Source organism: Podarcis raffonei, chromosome Z (genome assembly GCF_027172205.1).
Source record: "Podarcis raffonei isolate rPodRaf1 chromosome Z, rPodRaf1.pri, whole genome shotgun sequence".
Lineage (NCBI taxonomy): Eukaryota > Metazoa > Chordata > Lepidosauria > Squamata > Lacertidae > Podarcis > Podarcis raffonei.
Window position 1 is genome coordinate 25,675,106 of NC_070621.1, and position 25,308 is coordinate 25,700,413.

The 25,308-nt window shown below is 43.7% G+C and overlaps 1 protein-coding gene and 1 long non-coding RNA gene across 2 annotated transcripts in view; one reads left to right on the top strand and one right to left on the bottom strand.

Annotated features, from left to right (window-relative positions):
• Positions 1 to 25,308, top strand: part of CHRDL1 (chordin like 1) — a 48,928-nt gene that overhangs the window by 16,496 nt on the left and 7,124 nt on the right. Inside the window, exons 5-11 of the mRNA XM_053373840.1 lie at positions 10,064 to 10,209; positions 12,332 to 12,425; positions 13,695 to 13,762; positions 16,947 to 17,121; positions 22,996 to 23,190; positions 23,450 to 23,617; positions 25,205 to 25,294. Coding sequence (XP_053229815.1) covers positions 10,064 to 10,209; positions 12,332 to 12,425; positions 13,695 to 13,762; positions 16,947 to 17,121; positions 22,996 to 23,190; positions 23,450 to 23,617; positions 25,205 to 25,294 — 936 coding nt within the window. The remainder of the gene's footprint in view (positions 1 to 10,063; positions 10,210 to 12,331; positions 12,426 to 13,694; positions 13,763 to 16,946; positions 17,122 to 22,995; positions 23,191 to 23,449; positions 23,618 to 25,204; positions 25,295 to 25,308) is intronic.
• LOC128406435 (uncharacterized) lies at positions 13,465 to 16,970 on the bottom strand. Its single transcript, XR_008328495.1, has 2 exons — positions 16,661 to 16,970; positions 13,465 to 14,028 (listed from the first exon to the last, which is right to left on the bottom strand). It is a non-coding gene; the product is annotated as an uncharacterized LOC128406435 (long non-coding RNA).

Consider the following 25,308-nt stretch of genomic DNA (forward strand, 5'->3'; position numbering starts at 1 on the left):
TAGCCCTCCCCACAAGCCGTCAGTACCATGTCTATATGGCCTCTGCTCATTTTATCAGAGCAAGCTGGCTAGATAAATCCCACATCAAATAGTGCTGTTCCTCTGTGCATGCAGAGCACTCAGTTTTTGTTTATCTTGCACTATAATCCACCTTTTAGGTGCTGTTTTGCAGGCACAGTCCTGTTTGTCCTAGGAATTGCATTTCATTAGAATGCAAGAGGAGCCTGACTGCAAGATCAGGCCAAAGGCCCATCTGGGCCACATTCATGCAGCATACATTTAAAGCACTATTATACTGCTTTAAACAGTCATGTCTCCTGGGAACTGTGGTTTGCCAAGGGTGCTGAGATTTGTTAGGAGACCACTATTCCCCCTCATAGAGCTACAATCCACGGAGCTCCCTGTGAAGAGGTATTGGCTATTAAACCACTCTGAGAACCTATATTTTAAAAGGGGGGGGGAGGAAATGGGTGAAGTCACACCAAGGTGATGTTTGGGTCTGCCATGTTGATTCAAAATGACATCAGGAATCCAAACAACAGTGAAGTTTGCTGCTCCCACTTTGGGAACCCTCATGCCAAGTTTGGCAATTATATCTTGAGAGGTAGCCAAACCTATGCCAAAAAACTTGTGCAAGAATGCCCAAGTCCTATTGTTGGTCCACCATCTTGATTCAAAATGGCAGCCATACATTGACATCTCCTTCATCTTCACCACAGGGCCCCTTGTGCAGTGGCATAGCTAGCCACTCAGGCACCAGGGGCAGTGCACATGCCCTTCATGGGGATGGGGCTAGCCACCAACTGGGCGGGCCAAACTGGGAGAGGGCACACTGCGTGGAGCCTGCAGGGAGTCTGCCCACCGCCTCCCCCTCAGCTGGAGGGTGGCCAGGAAGGAGGCGGTGACTTTGGAGCTCTGCAGGTCGTGTGCCACATGCGTCCCACGTCACATCCTGTGCTGTAGGGCGCCCTGCAGCCCCAGTGCCACCCATGGCGCTCCACCCCCTCCGCTCCCCTTCCTCCACTACTCCCCTTGTGTTGAGTTTTGCAGTGATATTTTGAGAGGCAGTCAAACCTACATCAGAAAATAGGTGAAGTCATGCCAAAGTGACATTTTGGTCCACGATTGTGATTCAAAATGGCGCCCAGTGTCCATATATTGCTGGATGTTACTGGACTACAACTCCCACCATCTCTGACAATTTGGCATGCTGGCTAGAACTGATGGGAGTTGTAGGTCAGCAACGTCTGGGGAGCCACCCTGCACTCAAGATGTCATCCTCGGAGGTTGTTAAATTCCTTGTCCTCCAGTCCCAGGGTCCTGCTCTAAATCCTACTGGCAGACTATATCAAAGGCTGGCCCCATGCCCAAATGAGCAGAAAATTGTCGTTGAATGGTTGTCTGGGAGAGGCAATAACCCTAAATAAAAGCCATATACAACTGGAGTCTTTCTTGCAACGTAATGTAGCTTCATAATTAGGCTGGGGAACTGTAAATCAGAGAAGCAGAGAGCTGGTGATGTTTATGGCTATATAAACTGGGTCATACGCTGCGTAATAAACTCCTGCAGACTGTACATTTATTATATGTTCATTGTTAAGAACCACTGTACAATGCAGACGAAGCGAGATCTCTCTTGGATTTGTTGCAAAATTCCCGACATGGCCTAACGTCTGGCAGGCTTGATGCTTGGCCTCTGCTCCTGCCACCGTCTCTCCAGCTCCCCGTTTCCAGTTTTAAAAGGGTATTAGTTACACAGGGTTGCAAAGGAGGTATTTATTCAGCATTCTCCAGAGGGCTACAGGGTTGCTTTGTTGCTGATAGCAGCCAATGTAGAACAGGACTGAACACTGGGACTGAGCAGAGGCTCTTGTACCAGTTTAGTAATTCACGTGGGCAGAATTTCATCTTTATCCACTGAGACCAAAACAGCTGCTCAGGCTGAGCAGAGAGGGAGGCAATTTCATTCAGCTTCCTCCTGCCTGTGGGAAGATCCATGTGGCAAGGACAAGCTCTCCCTAGCTAGGCTAAATAGGTGGATACATCTGGAGCAGCAGTGGGAACCATTTTTGTCCCCATGCGCCAGGTCCTTATCAGGATCTCCCTTATGGGCCAAATTTCACAGATGGGCTGGGCCACCCACCTATCAGAATACCTTTTGCCCCCATTAGAGAGAAATCAGGCTTGAATGGGGAAGGAGAAAGAAGCTCTGCCATCCCCTTCAAGCCCAATTTTATTGAAGTCTTAAAGAGAGGAGACTTCCAAAGGCTTTTGAGAACATTTGTGATTCTCATCCACCCCTTAAGGTCACAACAAGATCAGGCTTCACATGGATGAGAGGGAAAAGGTTTTGGGAGTCTTTCCATCCCTCTTTAAGATCACAACAAGTGTGAGTTTAAAAGGGAAGGGAGGAGACTTCTTTCCTTTTCTGTGTGGAGTTTGGAAACCCAATCAGATGAGTGGGGTATAAACAACAACAACAATTACTATTACTATTACTATTACTATTACTATTACTATTACTATTACTGTGATGATGATGTGCCCAAGAGCTCCTTGCAGGGAGCTCCCTAGTGTGCCCATTCACTCTCCTGAGTCCAGCACTAAGAAAGTTTGCGATCCTGCTTAGTGCTAAGTTTGGGTGCTCCAAAGTGTTGTATGCACAGTGTCTTGCTTAGGAGGCATTTATTTGTGGGTGCCTATCAATTAATTGTCTCGTGTCATGTTGGTCACATTATGTTGGTTACAGGCCATTTGGAAACCTTTTGGCCACAGCTTCTCATAAATATCACCATAAATTTGGCACGTGCCCATGAATCATTAGCTCTTTATGTATACACATGGGATTTATTATTAATACCATTCATACTTTTAGAGACTTGCTATAAGCATGGTAGGTGTATTCAGGCTTTCATTTTTACATCTGAAAGTAACTAAGTGTTACTAATCCAACTAACAAACAAATCTTGACTGCTTGACAGTGAAGTCAAACAAATTTCCAACAGGAATAAATAAGACCTGTACACAGCAGTCCTTAGCACTGCCACTGGTTCTTCCACCCCCTGCTTTGATCTCCAGTTATATTTGACTGGATACCACCATCTTTTGCCATGTGGGTCAGACCATCTGGCTCCAAGAACTTTTTTCAGCTTGTGCTCCAGACTATATTCAGCCTTCCAGCAACTTTTTATGATTAGCTACATATTTATGCCCACACTCCTGTGAATTTATGGTTTTTCAGGACGTCTCAAGTTCAACCTGTTTTCCTTCTCACTTTTCAGTCCCCCTCCCTTTTATTCTTTTGCTATTCCAGTATGGAAAGAACAAAAAAGCAAGTAAAAGCAGGACGGATAAGACACAGTTTTTGATCACCCATATAAGGACAAGGAGAAATTGAGACTGGATGCAGCATTTGGTGTTTTTGTTTTTATTTAACAAAATGTATATACTGCTTGATTGTGGTAAAACTTCTCAGCGGTTTAGAAGAAATATTAAAATCATCAATGAAATCAGTTAAGAAAAATGGAAAACCTTTAAAGATGATTAAAAAAAACCTATCAATAACTACGTGTCTGGATAGACTTGCCTAGACAAAAATAGTTTCAGCAATCACTGAAATGCATGGTTCTAAATCATCCTTATTTTCTCATCTCCTTGACTGGCATTTAAGGCCAAACTGGACAAGATGTGAGTTGCCCAAATGCAATTAACACACCGAGCCGTGGGTCTAGAGCAGTGTTTCCCAGCTCTTTTCGGACTTCAATTCCCACCAACCCTGACCACTGGTCTTGCTAGCTAGGGATGATGGGAGTTGTAGTCCAAAAACAGCTGGAGACCCACATTTGGGAAACACTGTGAGTTCCACTCTTTCTCTGCCTGCCACAACCCTGGCTAAAAATTCCCCACATTGAATCTGCTTTTCCATTTCAAAGGCATTGGGGTCCATCAGGGGCTAAGGGCAGCTTCCGGTAGGAGTACCCTAGGGTGGGCAGAGTCAGCCCAGAAAGCTTTTCACTGAGAAGGCTGTCACCTGCAGTTCAGTGACTCACCACATGGGGTAGCCACACAGAGATTCCAGTTCCTGGGAAAGGCAGTAAATTAGCAGCACGATTATGATTGCTGCAATGTTTAATGGATTAGTCACCCTTTGATTGGATTGGCTCGAAAGGTGCCCCTCAAGCTGTTAAGGGCTTTATATACCAGTAGTAACACATTGACTTTGGCCAGGTAACAAACTGGCAGCCAGAGCAGCTCTTGAAGTTGAAGTGTAATATGCTGGCAAGGTTTCACTCTTGCTGTCAATCTTTAACAACTAATTTCAGCCACCTACAAGCAGCTATCTAGTGCACATGGCTCCTGCTGTCATATGCACTGAAATCAACATGGCAAGATCTGCTGGGAGCAAATGATCTTAACGATGTGCTCTAAGGGGGTTTTTTTTTTTTTACATATTTCACGTAAACTTCATGTATTTTGCATTCCATTTGCTCTAAGACTAAAGGAAAATTGAACATAAAATATGTATATATGCTAAATATATAAATCCCACCCTGAGAGTGACAACTCATCATCAAAACCTGTCACTCTCAAGGAACTTGCTACATCGATTTCAATGTGGGGCATCAGGAGCCCCATAAGCTAGCTAGCTGCTCTGGTTGTTGTTGCTGCTGTTGTTTAGTCATTTAGTTGTGTCCGACTCTTCATGACATCATGGACCAGAGCACGCCAGGCACTCCTGTCTTCCACTGCCTCCCGCAGTTTGGTCAAACTCATGTTGGTAGCTTCAAGAACTGTCCAACCATCTTGTCCTCTGTTGTCCCCTTCTTCTTGTGCCCTCAATCTTTCCCAACATCAGGGTCTTTTCCAGGGAGTCTTCTATTCTCATGAGGTGGCCAAAGTATTGGAGCCTCAGCTTCACGATCGGTCCTTCCAGTGAGCACTCAGGGCGGATTTCCTTAAGAATGGATACGTTTGATCTTCTTGCAGTCCATGGGACTCTCAAGAGTCTCCCCCAGCACCAGAATTCAAAAGCATCAATTCTTCAGCGATCAGCCTTCTTGATGGTCCAGCTCTCACTTCCATACATCACTACTGGGAAAACCATAGCTTTAACTATAAGACAATAGCTGCTCTTAGGGAACAGAAATCACTTCGTAAAACAGCAAAAGAAGTCAGATAGGCAGCCTTTAGACAACCTTTTCTTTTCTTACATAAACGTGTTCCATGCATATCTTAAATTATTTATATTAATTTGTCCTTTGAAATAAGATTGAAATAAGAGGGTTCAGACTTTAGTTCCATCTCATGACAAACTGGCTCAATATGGAGGATGCCCATCCCTAGACAAGGGGAACTTTTTACTAGGAACTTATCACCATTGGACCCTGACTGTGGCCGACATCCCAACAGGGGCTCCACCGCTGATCTCTGGAGCTTCCTGACCCAACTCATCCTCCTTGTTTTTCCTCTCTGCTCAGCCACCTTCTTGGAGTGGCCAAGCACTGAGAGGAGCAATGATTGTGTGCTTTGCTTTTAGTCAATGTATGTTTGTCCTTCCAAGCCTCAGCTTAGAAATCTGTGCGACTGAGAAAAGGAGGTACTTCTTTTAAATAATGCAGGTGGCACCAGGAGCTGCTCTTGGGTGGCTTAAATTGCTTTTTAAATATTGCCTACAGGGGTGAGACCCTGCCAGCATATTACACCTCCGCCCTGAGTGTGATGTTGGCTGCCAATTCATTACCAGGCCAAAGTCAAGGTGTTAATGTTGAAATGTAAAGCCCTTAAAAGCTTAAGGGAACAAGCTTTTTTTTTTTTTTAAGGATCACCTTACCCCATGTATGTCCGCTTTGATCTATAGAACTGGCACTTTTCCAAGTGCCGTATAATGTTTGCTGCAAGGCAACAATCTTTCAATGTGGCAGCATTGATGCTGTGGAACTCCTTTCCTTTGGACATTAGGCAGGTGACTTTGCTGTGCTGCTTTTGGTGCAGAGTCTGGGAGCAGCCACTGAGAAGGTCCTTTCCCATGTCCCCACCAAGCACATCTGCAAGGGTAGTGGGACTGAGAGGATGGCCTCCCCTATCCCTAGTTCAAGGTGGAATCTTCCCCACGGAATCTGCTTAGAATCTTCTATGCTCTAGGGCAGGGGTGGCCAACTCCCAAGAGACTGCGATTAAAAACTAGGGTTCAGGTCAAGGTTGTTGAGCTTTCTTTTAGGGGAGCCAAAGTTGCCGAGCTTCCTTGGGGGGAGCCAGTGATCTACCAGTGATCTACCACAGACGTCCAGTGATCTACTGGTAGATCATGATCTACCTGTTGGACGTGCCTGCACTGCTCTAGGGGCAAATTGAAATGGAAGCTTCCTCTTGCTCTCCTTGAATGATTTATTTAGACCACTATAGAAAGAAAAACGCAGGAAATTAAGCCACATGTGCACCCACAAACATTAAACCATTGAGGAGGAAAAGCTTGAAGAAACCTGAGCATCAGAACTGAAACTTCACCAATAACTTGATATAGTTGGGTTGGCCACGTCCCGCACACTGGTTTAATCACTCCAAGCGGTGGGTGATCTTGCGTGTGCTACTGGCTGGCTGTGTTAAAGGACAAGTTGCTGGAATAGATTGGCTTTTGCAAGCTTAACGGAGCCCTTGAAGTTGCTTTCAAAAAGCATTGGGTAGCATAATGTGTTTGACACCTGCGCCTTAAGGCTGCACATATGGAGGCAGTTAGCATCCACATTTGCAGTTGCTTGATGCTGGATCGCCTCCCAATCCTGTCTTATTGCTCTCAGCCACTGCTGAAAAAGTAACCCAGTGAGTTGACTCTAGAAAGCAAATCTTGGGCTCTCACCCAAATCACTTTGTATTTTATTTAAATATTAAATTACAGCATGCTGAAGGATTTGAGGCTGGAACTGCTGGGGTTCGATTTATCGGCAGATGGATTCCCCATTTGCTTCAAAGCACGTTTAAATCCTTGGAAAGTTTCCCGTCGGCTTTGAAAATAACATTGCCCAGTAGCTCTGATGTTAATTAGTAAAAAAACAAACTCCCCTTTTAGAAAAAAAAATCAGGAGTGTTTTTTTCTTTCATTTGAGGAGTTTATGCTCCTGGTTTGAATATCATTTCTTCTTTCAGTGTTTAAACCTTTTGCTATTTTAATTGTATTGTCATTTAGAAATTTAAAAAGATTAGTCAGGCAAATACAATTTTTCTAGCATCAGATCCCTTCCATTTCCCTGTTACCTCTTCGAAAAGGATATACATTGCATTTATCAACCAGGATTGAAGAAAATAAAAGAGTTAGAGTAAATTTTGAGCAAGTCTGTTCCCTGAGTAAGTCAGAGGATCAACCAAATCCAAGAATATCCAACACTCATAATACATTTATGAAGATTTGTCCTCATGGTGGTATTATGATGGTATATAGATGCTCCTGTTTTCAAAAATGCTTGCAGTGGAAAGGTTTTGGGACAGTAACACTGCTTCCTTTTTAAGTGGGGCATGTCCTGCAGTTTTCCTGAATGATGTAACTTTTCATAACGCAAACATTCTGATTTATTTATTTTCTCACTTTTGTTGCGCTATAGTTCAAGAGTCCCTGTCCAGGTAGCTGTAATACAGTAACATTGGGGAAGCATTGCTGATAAAGCAGAACTGTGTGTGTGATCCTGCATAAATCCACAACTAATGCACTATAATTGTGCCAATTACATTGCAGAATTGCATCTGCAAAGAACCCCTCACCGGTCCGGCGGGTGGGAACTCTACACCTGAGTAGCACTTGCTCCTGTTTGCCCTTGCCTGAGTGCCATTTTAGCTTTAAAATATCTTATGAGAGGTGTCCCCTGAACCCCATATCTATTTTCACACTGTGCACCATTTTTGTATTTCATAGTATAGCTCTATATGACCCTTTTACATGTACTGAGTGGCATGATTCTGGCTTTCAAAGTGCTGAATATTTTAATATTTCGTGCATGAGATGTATGGCAGTAAAAATGCACCAGGGACATATAGATAAGAAAAGGAGCCATCTAGGATTTAGGGGATCAAGTAGGCATGTGAGGCTGTAAGTTGTTTGGATTTTGTGCATACTGTACAACACAGAGGTCCTGGCATTTACTTTTCCTGCTACTTCAGAAGGTGGTTCAAAGGCTTTGAGGTGCCCGCATGACAAAGTAAATGGTTCACAGAGCCCTCCAAATGTCACTGTTTAGCTCATATGCCTAAAACCTGAAACCTCTTGCTCCCTTGGTTGAGTGCCCAGCTTAACAAATGAAGAAGAAGAAGGGAAAAAAACCCAAAAAAACCTCATGCATTCCTCAGTAGCACAATAATTATGGAGAGTTTCTTTTTACATGATTTTATGCCACTGATGTAAAAGAACTGCAGTCACCCGTGAATTCTGGAGGTCAAGGAAACCCAATTGGGGGAGGGGGCATCTTTTTGCACTGGGCCTCCAAACCCAATGAATTCCTTGCATGCCAACATTATTTCAGTTCTAACAAACAAACACTTTGTTCTTAGTGCTACATAAAGCTTTTATTTCAAATGGCTGTGCATGAAAGCAAACGTATAATATTTCCAGTGTGTAGGGGAGGCTAACTAATCCTATGCTCTAGAAGCACATCGAACAGAAATTAGGAAACATAGAAAAATGCTGTATACTGAGTCAGACCAACTCAGTCTTGTTGATACTGATTGGAAGAAGTTCTCCAGGACTTCAGGCTGGAAACATTCCCAGCCATAGCTGGACATGCTGTGATTGAGCATGAACTAGCAAGGAATAATTGGCTGCTTGGGGTTATTAAAACCAGAATTCTATTCTGTAAAGTCCTCAGAGACACAAACTCAAATGAACAGGTGGGATGATTGGACCCCTGGTCCAACTAGCCTTGTATTGCCTGCTGTGACACACAGTGGTTCTACGACAGAGGTAGCCAAAATGGTGCCCTCCAGATGTCATGGACTACAGCTGCCATCAGCTCCAGACATCATGAACAATGATGATGGGAGCTTTCAGCTGCCAACTTCTGGAGGGTGACATTTTGGCTGGCCTTTAACAAGGGTCTCAATAGGGGGTCTTTCATTGCCATGCTAACTAAGATCTGTTAATGAAGCCAGCCTAGTGATTTTCAACTACAGCACCCATCAACCAGCCAGCAGGGCCAATGGACAAGCATGATAGCTCATGGTTGTGGGTTCAAGCCCCATGCTGGGTGAAAGATTCCTGCATTGCAGGGAGTTGGACTAGATGATCCTCATAGTCCCTTCCAACTCTTTGATTCTAAGAATTCTGTGATTCACTTCATTAATTTAATGTGCTTTTTGTCACAAGCGATCTCAAAAATGCAGTTTACATTTTTTTAAAAAATCATATATATTGCAAACCACAGAATACAGCTGAGAGGGCAGCAAAATAAAAGCAATATCAATATAAATAACAGAACCACAAAATTAGCAGTACAAAACAAAACCAATTCGAGGCTCTAAACCATAGTTCCCGAAAGCTAGAAAGAGCAAGCAAACTTCCATTGAACATTGAACTCCCAACAGACCTATGACTATCCATGCTTCCAGGAGAGTGTTCCAGAGCTGGGGCACCAGTACCATATTGGACCCATCTGGTTCTTCCGCTTCTCTGTATGCCTGACATGATGGGAGCCAAAGTCCAAAAATGTCTGGAGGACACCATGCTGGTACCCCGATTTAGCTTGTGGTGCTCTTCCTGATTGCCCAAGGGAACCCTGGTTTGAACCCTGGTGCTGGCCACTGTGAGAACTGAGTGAGGGACTAGGTGGGACTTGGTGTGATGCAGCAGGGTTCTTCTGATGTTCTTAATGAAAGTGAGACAACAGATCTAAGAGATAAGGCAGTCTATCTCTGGGGGATTAATCTGCCATTACTACCCTGTTGGGAGAGTTGAGCAGGGATCCAGGCAGAGCGAGAGCAGAATGTTCCCTCTGTGAGTTGGGAAGCCCTTCTACCTGCCACACCAGAGCAGACACATGAGATAACTTTGTTTTGTAAATTGCCTCTTCTTCCTGCCCTCTTGCAGATGATTCACTTTTTTCTACTGGCAGTAAGATAACCCGGAAGTCTTGTGAGTACAATGGCACAACCTACTACCACGGGGAGATGTTTGTGGCAGAGGGGCTCTTCCAGAACAGACAAGCCAACCAGTGTGCCCAATGCAGCTGTTCCGTAAGTCACATGATTGTGTTAAACCAGTGTTGTGGCCCATTCCCTTCAGAGCAACTTTCCAAGGGCTTTGTGCCAATGGTGGGCAGGGCCAGAGGCAAATGCAAGCCAAGGAATGTTAATTTTACATTTGCACAGTAGGCTAGTTTCCACTCATCTCCATCCAGACAAGCAAGAAGGATTATCAGAGTTCAAGGACACATTCCAACCAGGCAAAAATACTCAGGGTACAAAGTTGAACCAGGAGGTGTGTGGTCTGGGGAGAATTATTTTCGTGTGTGTGAAATATTTTATTAGTTTTATAATAGAATGACATCAGTCAACTTCAGCAAAACCTGCAGAACATTACATTCAAACTTCAGTCACATCTGAGCACATAACACCAATCCTGGCTTGACTGCACCAGCTACCAATTAGTCTCTGGGCCCACTTCAAAATGCTGGTTTTGACCTATAAAGTCTTATGTAGCTCGGGTCCTCAATACGTCAAGGACCTTCCCTCCCCATGTGAACCATCCCAGCCCCTGCAATTTGTCATCTGAGGCCTTTCTACATGCGCTCCTGCTACAGGAGGTCTGGACAGTGGCAATATGAGAACCAGGCCTTCTCAGTTCTGCCTGCACACTTGTGGAATAGTTTGCTGAGGGAAACTCACCTGGCACCATTGTTGCATATATTCCAACCCAAGGCAAAATCATTCATCTTTAATCAGGCCTTTGGCTTTCAAATACCTATGACCTTTTTTGTGGGTAGGATGTTTAATGTAGGCTGGTTTTTTAATGCTGATTTTAATGTGTGCATTTGTTTTTTTGCTTAAAATGTTGCAAGTCACTTTGAGTACTGTAATGGGTATGAGTTACTCGTGCGTAAACTGCCGCCTCTCTAGGCTAAATTGCCTTGTAAACCGTTCTGACTGCACAGCCCATCTCCGGGTGGCTGTCTCAGTCGCTGGCAGAATCTGCCTGTGGGCGTTTCTTAAACCTCTTCCAGCATAGAATCTGTTTGACTCCCAGTCTCCTCCTCCTCTCGCGCGGGAGTCTTCTGCGCAGGGAGGGCATGGGTAGTGGAGGACCTGTGCTCTCCTCACTGATGTCCAGTGAAGAGTCCCGGAGCTCTCTCTCCGCTTCCCCCATCTGCCCCCCTTTATCCCTGGTGTTGCGCTGATTTCCTTCCCCCTCTACCGGGCTGCTTCTCCTCCTAGTGCTGGGTCCTTCGCCAGCAGAATCTGGGAGCCTCCCCTTCGCTTCTCGCTCTGATGTCAGTTCCCTGACAAGTACTGTGGCAAATAAGTGACTAATAAATTTATTGATGTTATTAATAATAGAAGGGAAATGGAGCAGGGACACTGTCAAGTAACTGAATCAGTGCATGCATTGCCAAGGCTTCAACTATTTATGACACAGCTTCTACAGTTGGGTGAGGAGAGCAATATATATCCTTTGTAAGTCACTTTGATCTCTGGTTTTGAACCAGTGAGATTCTTTGCTCCATTCTCTATTTTAAAAGATGAGGTATCCAACATGGAACATTTCTCAGAAACAGTTATCAGGTGGGCTGCAGAACCTGTGATGGAGCAGGCATTGCCACACTACAAGCCCCATCATCCCTGACCATTGGCCATGCTGGATGGGGTTGATGGAGGTTGGTAGTCCAACAACATCTGGAAAGCCACATGTTCCCCATCCCTGTTTTAAGGAATTTATAATCTTCAAAGAAACTCCAGTGCCCCATCCCGCCCAAAAGAACTTTTTGAAAGTCACAAGAATAAGGCAACTGGGCAGTTTCAGCCTGTCACACATTTCATAGTGCTGAAGGTAATAGGTAGGATGCACCTCTTCCTGCTACTGAGATTCTCAGTCCTCCTCTACATCTGATTATTTGAGAGGTCAGTGAAATGAGAGCATTATGAGGATTCCAGAGCTTTGATATATATAGAGAGAGACAGCAGCTCATCATATTAAGCTTTGTTGCAATTAAATAACGCTTCATAAAAGGTAAAGAATGTGCATGGGATTGTTTTGCTGTTATGGCAACCATCTGCCATTTGAATCTGTGCACCTGCATCATGCACTAACTAGCCCTACTTTTATCTTTTTGTGTTTGTGTGTGTGTGTGTTTAATGGCAGGAAGGAAATGTATACTGTGGCTTGAAGACATGTCCCAAATTAACTTGCACGTCTCCAGTGTCCACACCAGAATCGTGCTGCCCAGTTTGCAGAGGTAAAATATATATATGTATGCAATTTCTTACATGCCAAGCCCAACCTGCCCATGTCTTGAAAGAGCTCGACAATTAAGCATGGCATTCAGGCAGCCGGAATGTCACTGTTTTCTTCAGACACTGAATTCATCAGCATGACTACTGTAGCTGGGGCAGCCTTATCAGCAACTCCCACTAAGGTAGAAGGAAACTTAGGAACATAAGTATAAGGAAGATACCTTATATTGAGTCAAACCACTGGTCCATTGACCTCAGTTCTGTCGACACTGACAACAGCCAGCCAGAGTTTCAGACAGGGGTCTGTTTTGCAACCCTACCTGAAGATGTTGAGAAAGCTCTAAGCACTGAGCTATGATCCTTCCCCTAAAGTTACTTTTACACAGGAACCTGCCTTGCCAAGAAGCCAGACCATTGGTCCACCTAGCTAAGTAGTGTCATAGCATTACAGTGGTACCTCAGGTTACATATGCTTCAGGTTACAGACTCCGCTAACCCAGAAATAGTGCTTCAGGTTAAGAACTTTGCTTCAGGATGAGAACAGAAATTGCGCAGCGGCAGCAGGAGACCCCATTAGCTAAAGTGGTGCTTCAGGTTAAGAACAGTTTCAGGTTAAGAACGGACCTCCGGAATGAATTAAGTACTTAACCCGAGGTACCACTGTAGATTACTGTAGAGTTGGAAGGCATCCCAAGGGTCATCTAGCCCAACCCCCTGTGATGCAGAAATCACAATACTTAGTTGTCAACACAGTTTCCTAGGAAGAGGAATTGATTGGCAAAACAACTTTGGGACTTGTAGCTCTGTGACGGGAACTGGGGTCTGCCAACAACTCTCAGCACCCTTAACAAAGGACAGCTCCCAGAACTTTAAGGGAATCCATGACTGTTTAAAGTGGCACACCAGGTTGGTGTGCTTTGAAATCTGCAAGCACTTCTAGTCATCAGTACTAGATGCAGAAGTGTGTGGCCCAAGTCCTGATATTAAACCTGAGCCTGGAAACCATGAAGACCTGGAGCCCCAGAACCCCAGAAACATGCCAAAAGTCAATTCTCTTATTCAACAGTGAGGCTGAGGCTGTTTCAGAATTTAGGACAGTTCTGTTTCCAGTTTAGTTAAACAGTAGAAAGCTCCATAGAGATGTCCTCAGGCTATCATTTGAATATAACTCCTCCATGTTGATATCTTCACTTTCAATACACACAGGGACATCAGGGTGGGGATCACAAATGGCCCCAGTAATTCTTGACATCATTGTCTCTTGACTACAGGAGACAGGGAGTCTTCGTGGGACAACTCGGATGGTGACATCTTTCGGCAACCAGCCAACAGAGAAGCTGTAAGTGAAGTCCATGATCTCATCAAAAGAAACAGAACTTTCCTACTGAGTTGTGCACACACCCAAGGCTGTTGTGTCTTTTGTTCATTTCACACCCATCCTGTTTCAAAGGGGGAAATTCTGGCAGATGTTTTCATAGTAGCGAGACTTATCTTTGTGATTGAGACGTCCTCTGGTAGTTGAAGCGTTGACTAAATTGATAGAAAACTTAAAGCTCGTTTTGAAGTTCACTGGCTTGAAACTGGAAGAGGCCTGGCTTTCTTTTCCTGGAAAAAAAAGACAAAGAAAATCTATCAAAAAAAATTTAGCCCATGAATAGTTGAAATGCAATCAAGGGCATGAGTATATCTCATGTATCTGGGGAGGAGGGAAGGGGAGAAAACATCCTTTGTTTAAGAAAAAGAATTAGCAGTGAAGGAAACATAAACAGTTGCTTATTTTCTGTGGTTGGAGTATACTGAATTGCCAATCAGAACAGCGTCTGTATCCATTTCTGTGGCCACTGAATCAGCAAGCGTTTGGGGAGACTTTTCGGGTGGAGTGCAGCGGTAGAGTGATAAATTTCAAAGGTCAAAAGCAGGAAATGGAACAGGCAGTCTCAGAAGGTGGTGGACTCTCCTTTGTCAGAGGCTATTAAACAGAAACTGGGTGGCCACCAATCTGTGATGTGGTAGTAGCAGATTTTCTGCATTGGCAGAAATGAAGGAGGTGGGGGCTAGGTGGCATTCCAAGTACCTTCCAACTTCATGACTCTGTGTCCAGTTGGGGACAGGCTGATCTTAGGATTGGAAGTAGTTCTTCAGGATTTTGGAATAAGGACCTTCCCAGCCCTACCTGGGGACACCAGGGATTGAACTTGGAACCTTCTGCATGCAAAACAGATGCCCTACTAATGAGCTGTTGCTGTTCCCCTTCCTGTGTTGGCCTTCTTGCTGAGATGGAGGTAGCAGAACTCCCCAGCAGCTCTTTGACCTCTGGCCAGTGATGATAAAGAATGCTTCCCCAACCACAGCCTCAGGGCTACAGAAGTTTGGAGCAAAGTCCTTGCTCGGAGTGTGTATATCCAACTCATTCTGAGGAACTAAATCTGGGTCTGCAATGATTTTGGTGTCTGTATTATGAAACCAAACTGTCAGATATTCAGTCCAGCAGAACTGATTGTTACAACAGAGTAATTTGAAATGAAAGCTCAGTATTTTGAAATGTGAGTAGCAAAACCTAACAAAAACAAACAAATGCCTCTGTGTGTGTGTGTGTGTGTGTGTGTGTGTGAGAGTGAGAGAGAGAGAGAGAGAGGGAGAGGGAGAGGGGGTGTGGGTGTGGAGAGAATGAATGTTTTCATTGCTCAAAATAATGGCTGTAATCCAAAACAGATTTAGGCAAACCTAAGTCCACTAGAATCAATAGACTCAAGTGCCCTCAACTCTGCAAGAAATGGAAAGGAACCCCAAATTACTACCTAATCTGACAAGGGTGAGAATCTGAGAACCCCGTGTGTTAGAGCAAATAATTGATCCCTGCCCTGGACTCTTTTTTGTCTTTTTAAAAAATGCTCATAACATCTCCCAGCTGCCACCATCTCCTCCACCCAACAACACCAATGAAGTTAGAACAGTTTCCAGGACATTACCAGGACAAAATGATCACCATTTTAAACACACACAAAACATGGAAGATTCTTCATTGGCCATTTGAGTTGGCCACCAGTACTGCATCACCAAAGAAAGTGCACCATAAACCCTATGGGGACTTACCAGACAATACTTTATCGAGAGCTCCTGTAACTCCAGAGCACCTTTAGCAAAATGCATATGTGAAGTATCTATGACAACTATGGGCAAAACCAGCATAGGCTGAGATTTAGGTGTGTTAGACTCCATCCATAGGAAAGCACTTATGAAAGTAGCTTGTGGTGTGCTAGCCTATGCATATGGTAGTCTTCCCTGGAGATAAGTAGGGCAGGCAGCTGCATTATTCTTCCCTGAAAATCTTCCCAACATCCCCAAAAATGGATTATGGTTGAAGTCCAAGAGAAGAAGAGGGTGTACCTTATTCTGTACTAACGGTATTGGTGCATGGGTGGGTGCATACCTGTGGCCCTCCAGGTATAGCTGTTGTTTGTGTTTATTTATTTCGCAAGATTTATATGCCACTTGATTGCAATAAAACTTCAAAGCAGTTTGCAAAAAGAATGTATTAAGAAAATCATGAGAAAAATAAATAAATGAAACAGTTAAAAACAACTGTTTAAAACATTCAAAACATAATTAAAATCTGCAATAAGCTAAAAACCAAATTAAAACACGCATCAGTCTTCTACAGGGAAATAAGCAGAAAGCCTTCTCGGTAATGGCACCCTTCCTGTGAAACGCCCTGCCTTCAGATGTCAAGGAGATAAAGGATTACACAACTTTTAGAAGACATCTGAAGGCAGCCCTGTACTGGGAAGTTTTTAATGCTTGATGTTTTTAGATGGGCTGTAAGCCACCCAGAGTGGCTGGGGAAACCCATCCAAATGGGTAGGGTGTAAATAATAAAATCATCATCATCATCATTATCAAGATTACACATCTAGGTATGCTTGCTGAAGCAAAAAACGTTTTTAGCAGGCACCAAAAAGAGTGCAGTGAAGACATGCTGTTTATGTGAAGACATTACCATTTAGCATCTTGATGTTGCTGGACTCCAATTCCCATTAGCCCCAGCCAGCATGGATCCTTGCACAAAGCCTGCAAGGAGCTCAGATTGTACCCAGTCTTTCCCAAGCATTTGTTATGTTTTGTTTGCGGGGAGGTTTTTCAACAAAGCACATTCATCCTGATTTACTTAAGTGGCATTTAAACTTCTTTCCATTAATCATTAGTTCACCCCACACTTCTCAATGCCTTTCCCCATTACTTTCCTAACTGCAAAGTCTGTTTCTTTTGTGGAATGGGTTTGTTGTGCTAGGGCAACTGAGCACATTAATCCACTTTAAAGGCACAAGCCTAAAGTTCCTTCCTGCAAAATGCCAACAGTCTGGAGGCACCCGTGGACAGAGCTACCCTCATGGAATGTGGTCCTGACAACAGAGGCTCCATAACAGAGGTCATAAGATTGTTCTTCTAAAACCTTCAGTCTCATGAAGCTCTCCTATTCCTGTTCTCAGAGGGTTTTTCTCTCTCTTTCTCTATCTTTCATGCAGAGGCACTCTCCTCATCGCTCCCATTATGACCCTCAACCCAGCAATTCCCGACAGCCAGCCAGCATTCCACGGGCCCCTGGTGGCAGAAGTAACAGAGGAGCCCTGCCAGATATGCAACAGGCCTCTGGGACTATTGTACAGATTGTCCTCAACAGCAAACAGAAGCACGGGCGAAGTAAGTGGAATGTATTATTATTATTTTTGTAATTGTCTTCTTAGAGGGTTTGGAGGAAAGAACCCAGCACCACTTACACACAACTCAGAAGGCCCCAGATTCAAGTCTGTGGCTGGAGGGGCTCCTAGGCTAGGCTTCCTCAACCTCGGCCCTCCAGATGTTTTTGGCCTACAACTCCCATGATCCCTAGCTAGCAGGACCAGTGGTCAGGGATGCTGGGAATTGTGGTCTCAAAACATCTGGAGGGCTGAGGTTGAGGAAGTCTGTCCTAGGCAATCTCTGGGATTCCTGCACATTTTATGGAGCTTCTACAAACACCTTTGGTAGCTTGCTTTTGCTGACTTGTGAAAGTATTTTTGTTTCTCCAGCTTATTTTTATTTTAATCACTTTTTCTCTCCTCAGCAAGCCATGCTGCACTTTTACCTGGAAAGTTTCAGGGAGGGATGGGGTCCTGAGCTAGGTGGAGCAAAGAGTGACTTACACTAGTCAGGAGTGGTGCCTTGTTTTCTCAAACATCAGTCAGGTACAGGGAGAAGGAGGGGGGACTTTAATTTTAGTATATGTATTGTTTTGCTTACATTTATATCCCACATTTTTCCATCACAGAACCCAAAGCATGTGGTACCCAGTAGTCAAAAGCCCAGGCACTGACCAGACCGAGGGAGCATCTGCTTTGCATGCAGAAGGTTCTAGGTTCAATTCCCAGCATCTCTAAGTAGAATTGGGAATGCCCTCTGCATGAAATGTTGGATAGCTGCTGCCCATCAGTGTGGACAGTACTGAGCCAGAGGGACCAATGAATCTGAATCAGCATAGGTTCCTATGCTATGCCTCTTCCAGTTTGCACAGCTTCAGCAAGGTGGTAGGATTCATACAGTACTGCTGCAGAAATACATGTGACATTACTGAAGGCCATTTCACACCATCATCAGCCAAGGGTGCGGTGCATCAAGTGCAGAGAAGGCCCACATGCATGTACATCACATGTGCTTGATTCCAGCAGTATATCCACCCTTTTTATGGGGGAAGAATTTGCAGGGAGTAGACACAAACCCCATCAGATCTATGCCCACACAAATACTGTGTCATGTGTTACATCATAAATGCATTATTGTTGTTGTTTGTTGGGCATCATCAGTGTGCATGGCACTATACAAAGAATAAGAGGGGAGGTCCCTGCCTCTAGGACCTTGCAATCTAAATTTTAGCACAGGGGGAGAAGAAGATGGAAGTAAGGGTAGATAGGGATATAAATTTCTACCCCACTCCACCCCCATTACATGGGCTTAAGCTTGTTACAGTTAGGGAGGGTTAAGCATTCTCTTTCTGGTTTTTCAGATATTTTCATTCCCTAAGTCTGTTGCATTCCATTTCTGCATGGATCTGCTACTTTAAAACAACAACCCTGCATTAAAATTGGTATTATAGTATGTACTTTTTGAAGAATCTTCACAAAAATATGCATTTATAACCATGTTTTATCCTAAAACATGCATTTTTATGTGCACCTTAGTACTGTACCTAGGAGTGAAGGAGAAATTTATTCTGTTTTGCATTTAAAGGTAGAGCCACCAAATTCACACTTTCTTAAGCAATATACAAACCGAAAAAGAACTGTCCTCCAAAATGCACACTTCTCCAAATTTTGCATTATATTAGGAGAAACAGTTCTGCAAAAAAGTTCATATTGGGTGAAATCACATGCAAATATGTGTATCTTCAAATGAATTCACACCAAACTCCTGGTGAATTTTCATGAGGACATTTGAAAAAGAATTCACAAACTGATAAGGAAATATAGTGAACTGAATTTAAGGCTGGAAAAATGAGAAAGTGAAAGAAAGCCAAATGAAGAGGTTCATAAGAAGATAAGATGAGCCTTGCAGACCAGCCCAGTGGCCCATCTGGTCCAGCATCCGATTCTCACTGTGGCCAGCCAGATTCCTGCTGGGAGCCTGGAAGCTGGACATGAGCAAAACAGCAACTCTCTCCACCTGCAGTTCCCAGAAACTGGTATTCATCCATTTCTAACTGTGTCACAGGATAACCACATTGCAATCTGTATATTAGTTTGCAAGGTGCAGATCAGAAGTCATGCAGAATGAATTCTGCAAGCATCCTTAGTTACAGCAGAGCAAGGGCAGCCAATGTGGTGCCCTCTACATGTTGGACTGTGCCTTTCATCTGCCCTGACCAGTGGCCATGCTGGATGGAGCAGATGGAATTGGAATGCCAACAAACTGTCTGGAGGGAGCCATATTGGCTACCCCTGCAGCAAAATATGCAGACTAAAGGATGGTGCCAAAGCTTTAATGACACACACACACACACACACACACACACACACACACAAAGCAGAACCCTCCCCCCAACTTATGCATAGGATTTCCCACTAGTGATTGTGTGAATGAGCTCGGAGGTTTGCAAAGTGAAACCCAAAAGGGTAGTAAAAAGGTTTTGAAGTAGAAAAAGCCGTTCTGCACAAAGCCAACAGTCCACGGAATCTCAAAAGTGGCCTGCAATATGGTAAAAGCCTTTGATTTATGGCCAGCTAATCTTTCAAGGTATTAACTAACTGAAGGAATGTTGGCTATAGAGTCTATTATCCACCTGAACAATCATGGAATAACATTCAGCTCAGGCCGATGTTTCATGTTGGATCTCAAAGCAAGAAATCCCCGCCCGCTGCAATGTCTCCGACCTCCAGTTCACACACGAAGATATCATCAAAGCAATTTCTAACTGATTTGCTTCAGTACATAAAAAGCCTCCAAATGAATAGCACATTTCCCATGCACGATACCACATCAATGGGGGGGCAGTTTTGGGGGGCTTGTATGTGCTTCTCACAGAGTCCAAGATTCCCTCCCCACCCCCAGATGGAAGCAAGAATGCTGATGAGGTCTTTTCCTTTTGTTCTATGCAATTAGTGTGAGTGTTATTAATTAACTGGAGAGGTAACTTCAAAAAGGTCATGGGCATGAATGCCATAGGATTCGAGGTTCTTATGGCCCATTGTAAATGCAGACAAAGGCCTCCACTTTCTACAGGCACCCACCCTATCTAGCGAGAGAAGGGCATGCCAACATCAGTGCTCCCCCTTCCTCCCCACTTCCAACAAAGATTTTTGGAAGTTGCCCAAAATCTTGTTTTTTAAAAAAATGCAGGCATCTGTGCTGTGGTATTTGTAGAACAGGGAATCCAAATAGAAGCAGTAGTAGTGGTTGAGATGTCAGATTTTGCCTGAGAACTAATATTGAAAAAGAGGGACTAGCGGGTCCAAAGTAAGACTGAGAGCAGCACCCCTAATTTAGGAACATGCAAGGGGAAGGTAAAAAGCTAACTGCGAGATAAGGATGTCAAATAATTCCAACGAAAATAGAAATGGTAGTGGAGATTACTATTGTTTACTTATTCATGTCCAGAACAGAAATCAAACCAATGAATATGATTAGTATTCACTGTTGTTGTTGCTGCTGCTGCTGCTGCTTTCGATCTACAAATAATAAATCATTGATTATGTATTGTCCTCATTTGCATTGCATTTCCTTTGCGTGGAATAACTGACATATTGAATTGAAAAAATTATGTAAGTTACATACTTATGCCACAGAAGAATGTGAGATAAATAGCATCATTTCTGGTGGAAATTGAACTGCAGCATAGTGGAAACAGTTCTGCTAGGGATGAATAAAGGGCAGAATAGAAAATGATGCCTTCTTACATCCCTTGTGTCAGACTACATCCTTCACATGCAGAAGCTTCCCAGCATCTCCAGATTTGAGGGTGGAAGAGACACCCCTATCTGAAACCTTGGAGAGCTAATGCTAGTCAGTGTTGAAAAATTATGGGCCAGGTTGACCAGTGATCTCATTTGGAATAAGGCAGTTTTCTATGGTTATTTGGTGGTGATAGAATGTATACACTTGATAAGTGTCTTTTGAAACTTTTTTTAAGTAGTCACCTCTAGCTGGCAGAGACATGGAGGCAGCTGTATCAGTCGACAAGCAAGCAATTGCTATTAAACCTGTGCAAATAGATCAGAAATATTGCTATCTACTGATTGGATGGCTACTTCATCCAGGGGAAAGAGGGGATAGAACATCTCATTGGGTGAGAGGCTCCCCTTTGAAGTCACGGTCTTATTGTCACACATTTGGCGCCAAACGACACAACTCCAGATTCCTGAAATACCAAATCAATGACCATGAAGTTCATTGCAGATGTTTAGAAAGGTCTGAAAGGCACATTTGGATGCCAGCCAGACAAATTTGTTACTCGGCTTGGGTTTGTAGACTTCTCACAGCTAGATGTGCTTGGCTTTTTCAAGTCCTAATGCAGAAAGTATTGCTTTAATTATTATTATTTAAATAGAGATACATTTAGGTTGCAGTCTTACACATGCTTGGGCTGCAATCCCAGATGTACTTACCTGGCAGATAACCACATTGAATTTAGTGGGAGTTACTTCTGAGTAGACATGCTTAGGTTTGCAACCTTACTTGAGAGTATTTAGTGAGTATTGCATTTGAGTAGACATGCACAGGCCTGCAGTGTTAAACTTTTATGGATCTCCTAAACATACATGCATACTGTATGTGTTTAGAAGATAGCACTGTATTAAGCATTAGAACCTAAACATGCCTTTAAGATTACTGGTGACATATAAAACTGCAACAAAATGTTGCTGTGTATCTCCTCACCTCCTAACAGCTCCTGTCGGCCATGTTAGAGGCTCAGACAGGGCATTCGGCTCCCCCACCCCACTGACTTTCAGCATTACATGGCTACTGAGCATGCTCAGTTCTCAATGGTCTGTTGTGCGTTTTGTTTGTTTTTAAGTGGTTGCACCATTGGCTTTTTATTTGCAGACCATATATGTAAAGGATGTGTACAATTGTGAAGAGATCCTAGAGCATGGGCGGCAGATTAAGAGTATTTGGCTAAAAATTGTAGGAGAGGGAAACAATGTTGACCTTAACCCTACAGACCACCAAGCCAGACTGAAGACTTGGAGCAGATTACCAAACATTCAAAAAGAAGAGATATAGTAGTTGTAGAAGGCTTCAGCTGCCCCAATATCTGTTGGAACTCAAACTCTGCCAAGAATGTAAGGTCAAACAAATTCCTCAATTGCCTCGCTGACTATTTCATTTCCCAGAAGGTGAAAGAAGCAGCAAGGGGGTCTTGGACCTGGTCCTCACCAACAGGAAGGAACTGATCAACAAAGTGGAAGTACAGGGAACCTTGGGAGGAAGTGATCATGTCCTTCTGGGTTTCATTATACAGCGGCAGGGGAAAGCTGAGTGTAGTGAGACATGCACACTGGACTTTAAGAAGGCTGATTTCAAAAAGCTTTTAAGGGACTATTGGTTGAGGTTCCATGGTCAGAAATGCTCCAAGACAAGGAAGTCCAAGAGGGATGGGAGCTTCTTAAAGGTGAAATATTGAAGGCGTTTAAAGAAACCAGTGTGGTTGTAGCTTAAAGATGAGCTGAGATTTAAGAAGGGCATGTATAAGAAATGGAAAAATGGGGAAACCATGAAGGAAGAGTATACACAAGTAGCCAACAGTTGCAGGGAGAAGGTTTCTCAAAAACAAATCATGCAAGACAAAACTCAGTTCTTTTTTTGATAGAATTAGAAGCTTGTTGGATCAGGAGAATGCTGTGGATGCAGTGTATATTGATTTCAGTAAGGCTTTTGATAAAGTCCCGCACAATATTCTTGTGATGAAGTGGGTAAAATATGGGCTGGTAAAATGTGCCATGTTTTTTGAGTAATTAATGGGCAAGATTGTGGTTACTTTATCCCTATTGCAGCTATCTAAGTTCTACTTGTTTTGTCCTCCCCTCCCCTCATTTTTCACCACAGTTTGTGTTTCCAATGGAAAAACCTACTCCCACGGAGAATCCTGGCACCCTAACCTTCGGTCCTACGGAATCGTGGAGTGTGTGTTGTGCACCTGCAACGTCACCAAGCAAGAATGCAAAAAAATTAATTGCCCCGATCAATATCCTTGCAAGCATCCAAGGAAAATTGAAGGGAAGTGCTGTAAAGTCTGCCCAGGTATGGATAACAGGTTGCTTTGGGTTTAAAAGGGCAGCCCACAACCCCATTCTCAGACCCTGAGTCTTTTAGCATCTGTGGAACGGGGCACAGGGGAACAGCCACGACCCGGCAGGCATTTCAGTCTAACCTAACCCTAACATACAACCTAGGATTGTTGTGAGTTGTAACAGGGAGGGGGGCATGGAATCCTTGGAGTAAATGAGAGAATAAAATGTAATAAGTAAAATATGAATGCATCGACCTATTTCCCTTATAGATGAAATTGGAAGTCAGAACCTTGACAGCAAAGACTACTTCTGTGGTGAAGAGATGCTCCCTGTCTATGAAGCTGTTCTCTCTGAGGAAGGAGAAACCATACGCAAGATAGCGCTGGAGACAGATCAACCACCGCAAGTCAAAATCCACATGTGGACCATTAGAAAAGGTGAGCAGAGAACATTCTCTTTCCATCATCAAGGCGTGTGTTTGGGGGGGGGATGGATCTGTGTTACCATGCCTACTCAGAAGTTGTATTGAATTCAGTGAGGCTTACTCCCAAGCAAGTGGGTTTTGGACTTTAGGATTAAAGCAAACAAATTGGAGTCAAGTATTTTTAAGAACTTAAAGCAGAGCTTGGCAACCTGTGGTTCTCAGCCTTATTCTATGCAGATATAAGGAATGGTGGAATTGGGAAGAAAGGGGTAAAAGGAGTAGCAGAAAGTGAGGGAGACTGAGAAGGTAGAGAGAGAGAGAGAGAGAGAGAGAGAGAGAGAGAGAGAGAGGGTGTGGCAGGAAGAGAGGCGAGGAACGGGAATAGCAAAAGGAATACATTTAGGACAATCCATTAAAGTGGGGGAGGAGAAAATAAAACAGTAAATAAGACAAGATGATAAGAAGCACCTCCCCAGAAGATTGCTGTGCCTATGTAAAACAATTTGAGAAAGGCATTCTATCTAGTATCTAGGTCGGAGTTTGCCAAACGGAGTTTGCCTAGTATCTAGGTTGGAGTGTGCCTGCCAGTACCTCCTATGACACCTTCAAAAGGTTTCAGTAAATATCCCCTTTAAAAGTCACATCAGAAGAGAGTCTGCTTGTTCTTCCTGCTCAGTTCCTCTTTGCACAGGCTCAGCCTCTCCTACATTGAATATTGCCCCTTCAACATACCCATGTTTCATTTGATGCCCAGTTCTGTTCTGAGCAGAGAAGAGTGTAAAGAGCTTCTCTAAACAAACAAGCATGCTGGTAGCTCATGTAGGTGCTTTCTCTCCCTACTGATGCAGCATTTTGTGGTCCCCTCTCTCTTTAACAGGATCAGCCATTATGCTATGTCCTTTCAACATCCATCTGTGATAATTCCTGCACAGTAGCAATTCTGTGATGGGTCCAAAATGAATGCCCTCTGGTCCAAAATTTTTGGAAACCCATGATCCAGGTTAATGTCTCCCCAGTCCCCCTGCACCACCTCCAAATGTGATATAAAAACAAGTTTCTGCATCTAGCACTAAAAAACACACACAAAATGAGTTGTGTCCCCTTAACAAACTAACCACTTTATTCTGACACAACTTTTCATGGGCAAACAAAGGTAGGCACTCTTCAAAGTCTACTTGGTTGTTGTTTGGTTGACTTGTTGGTTTTTACAAGGTACACAGGGTTGTGTTGAACCCCTGTATGTTTCGACTTTTTTCTTACTTGTTAAAACATTTTAGCAGAAAATATGCAGACCTGCTCCCCCAGCCCACTATTGATAAGGGATTTGCTTTTAGTCAAGCCAGGATGAGCTGAAGCTTTGTGGATAAAGCAAGGAAAGCCTGTTGTCAGATTTGTCTGTACAAAATTATTCTTTTTTGACGCTGGAGCAAATGGAAACATTTAAAGCCTGTCGAAAATCCTGATAATTACTGGTGCCCAATTGCTGCACAATATGGTGCAGTTCGCTGGTGGTTCAAGCTGTGCAATCAAGTTGTGCAAGGCATGGTGTCAAGAAGCAGAAGGTGGTTCATGAGTGTGATCTTCTAACCATTTGCTGCAGGTATCCTGAGCCACTTTGACAAGCAAACAGTATCCAAGGATGAGTTCAGCGAACTACGCCACTTCAAGCAGATCACAAAGACCACTTTGAGTAAGTCAAACACC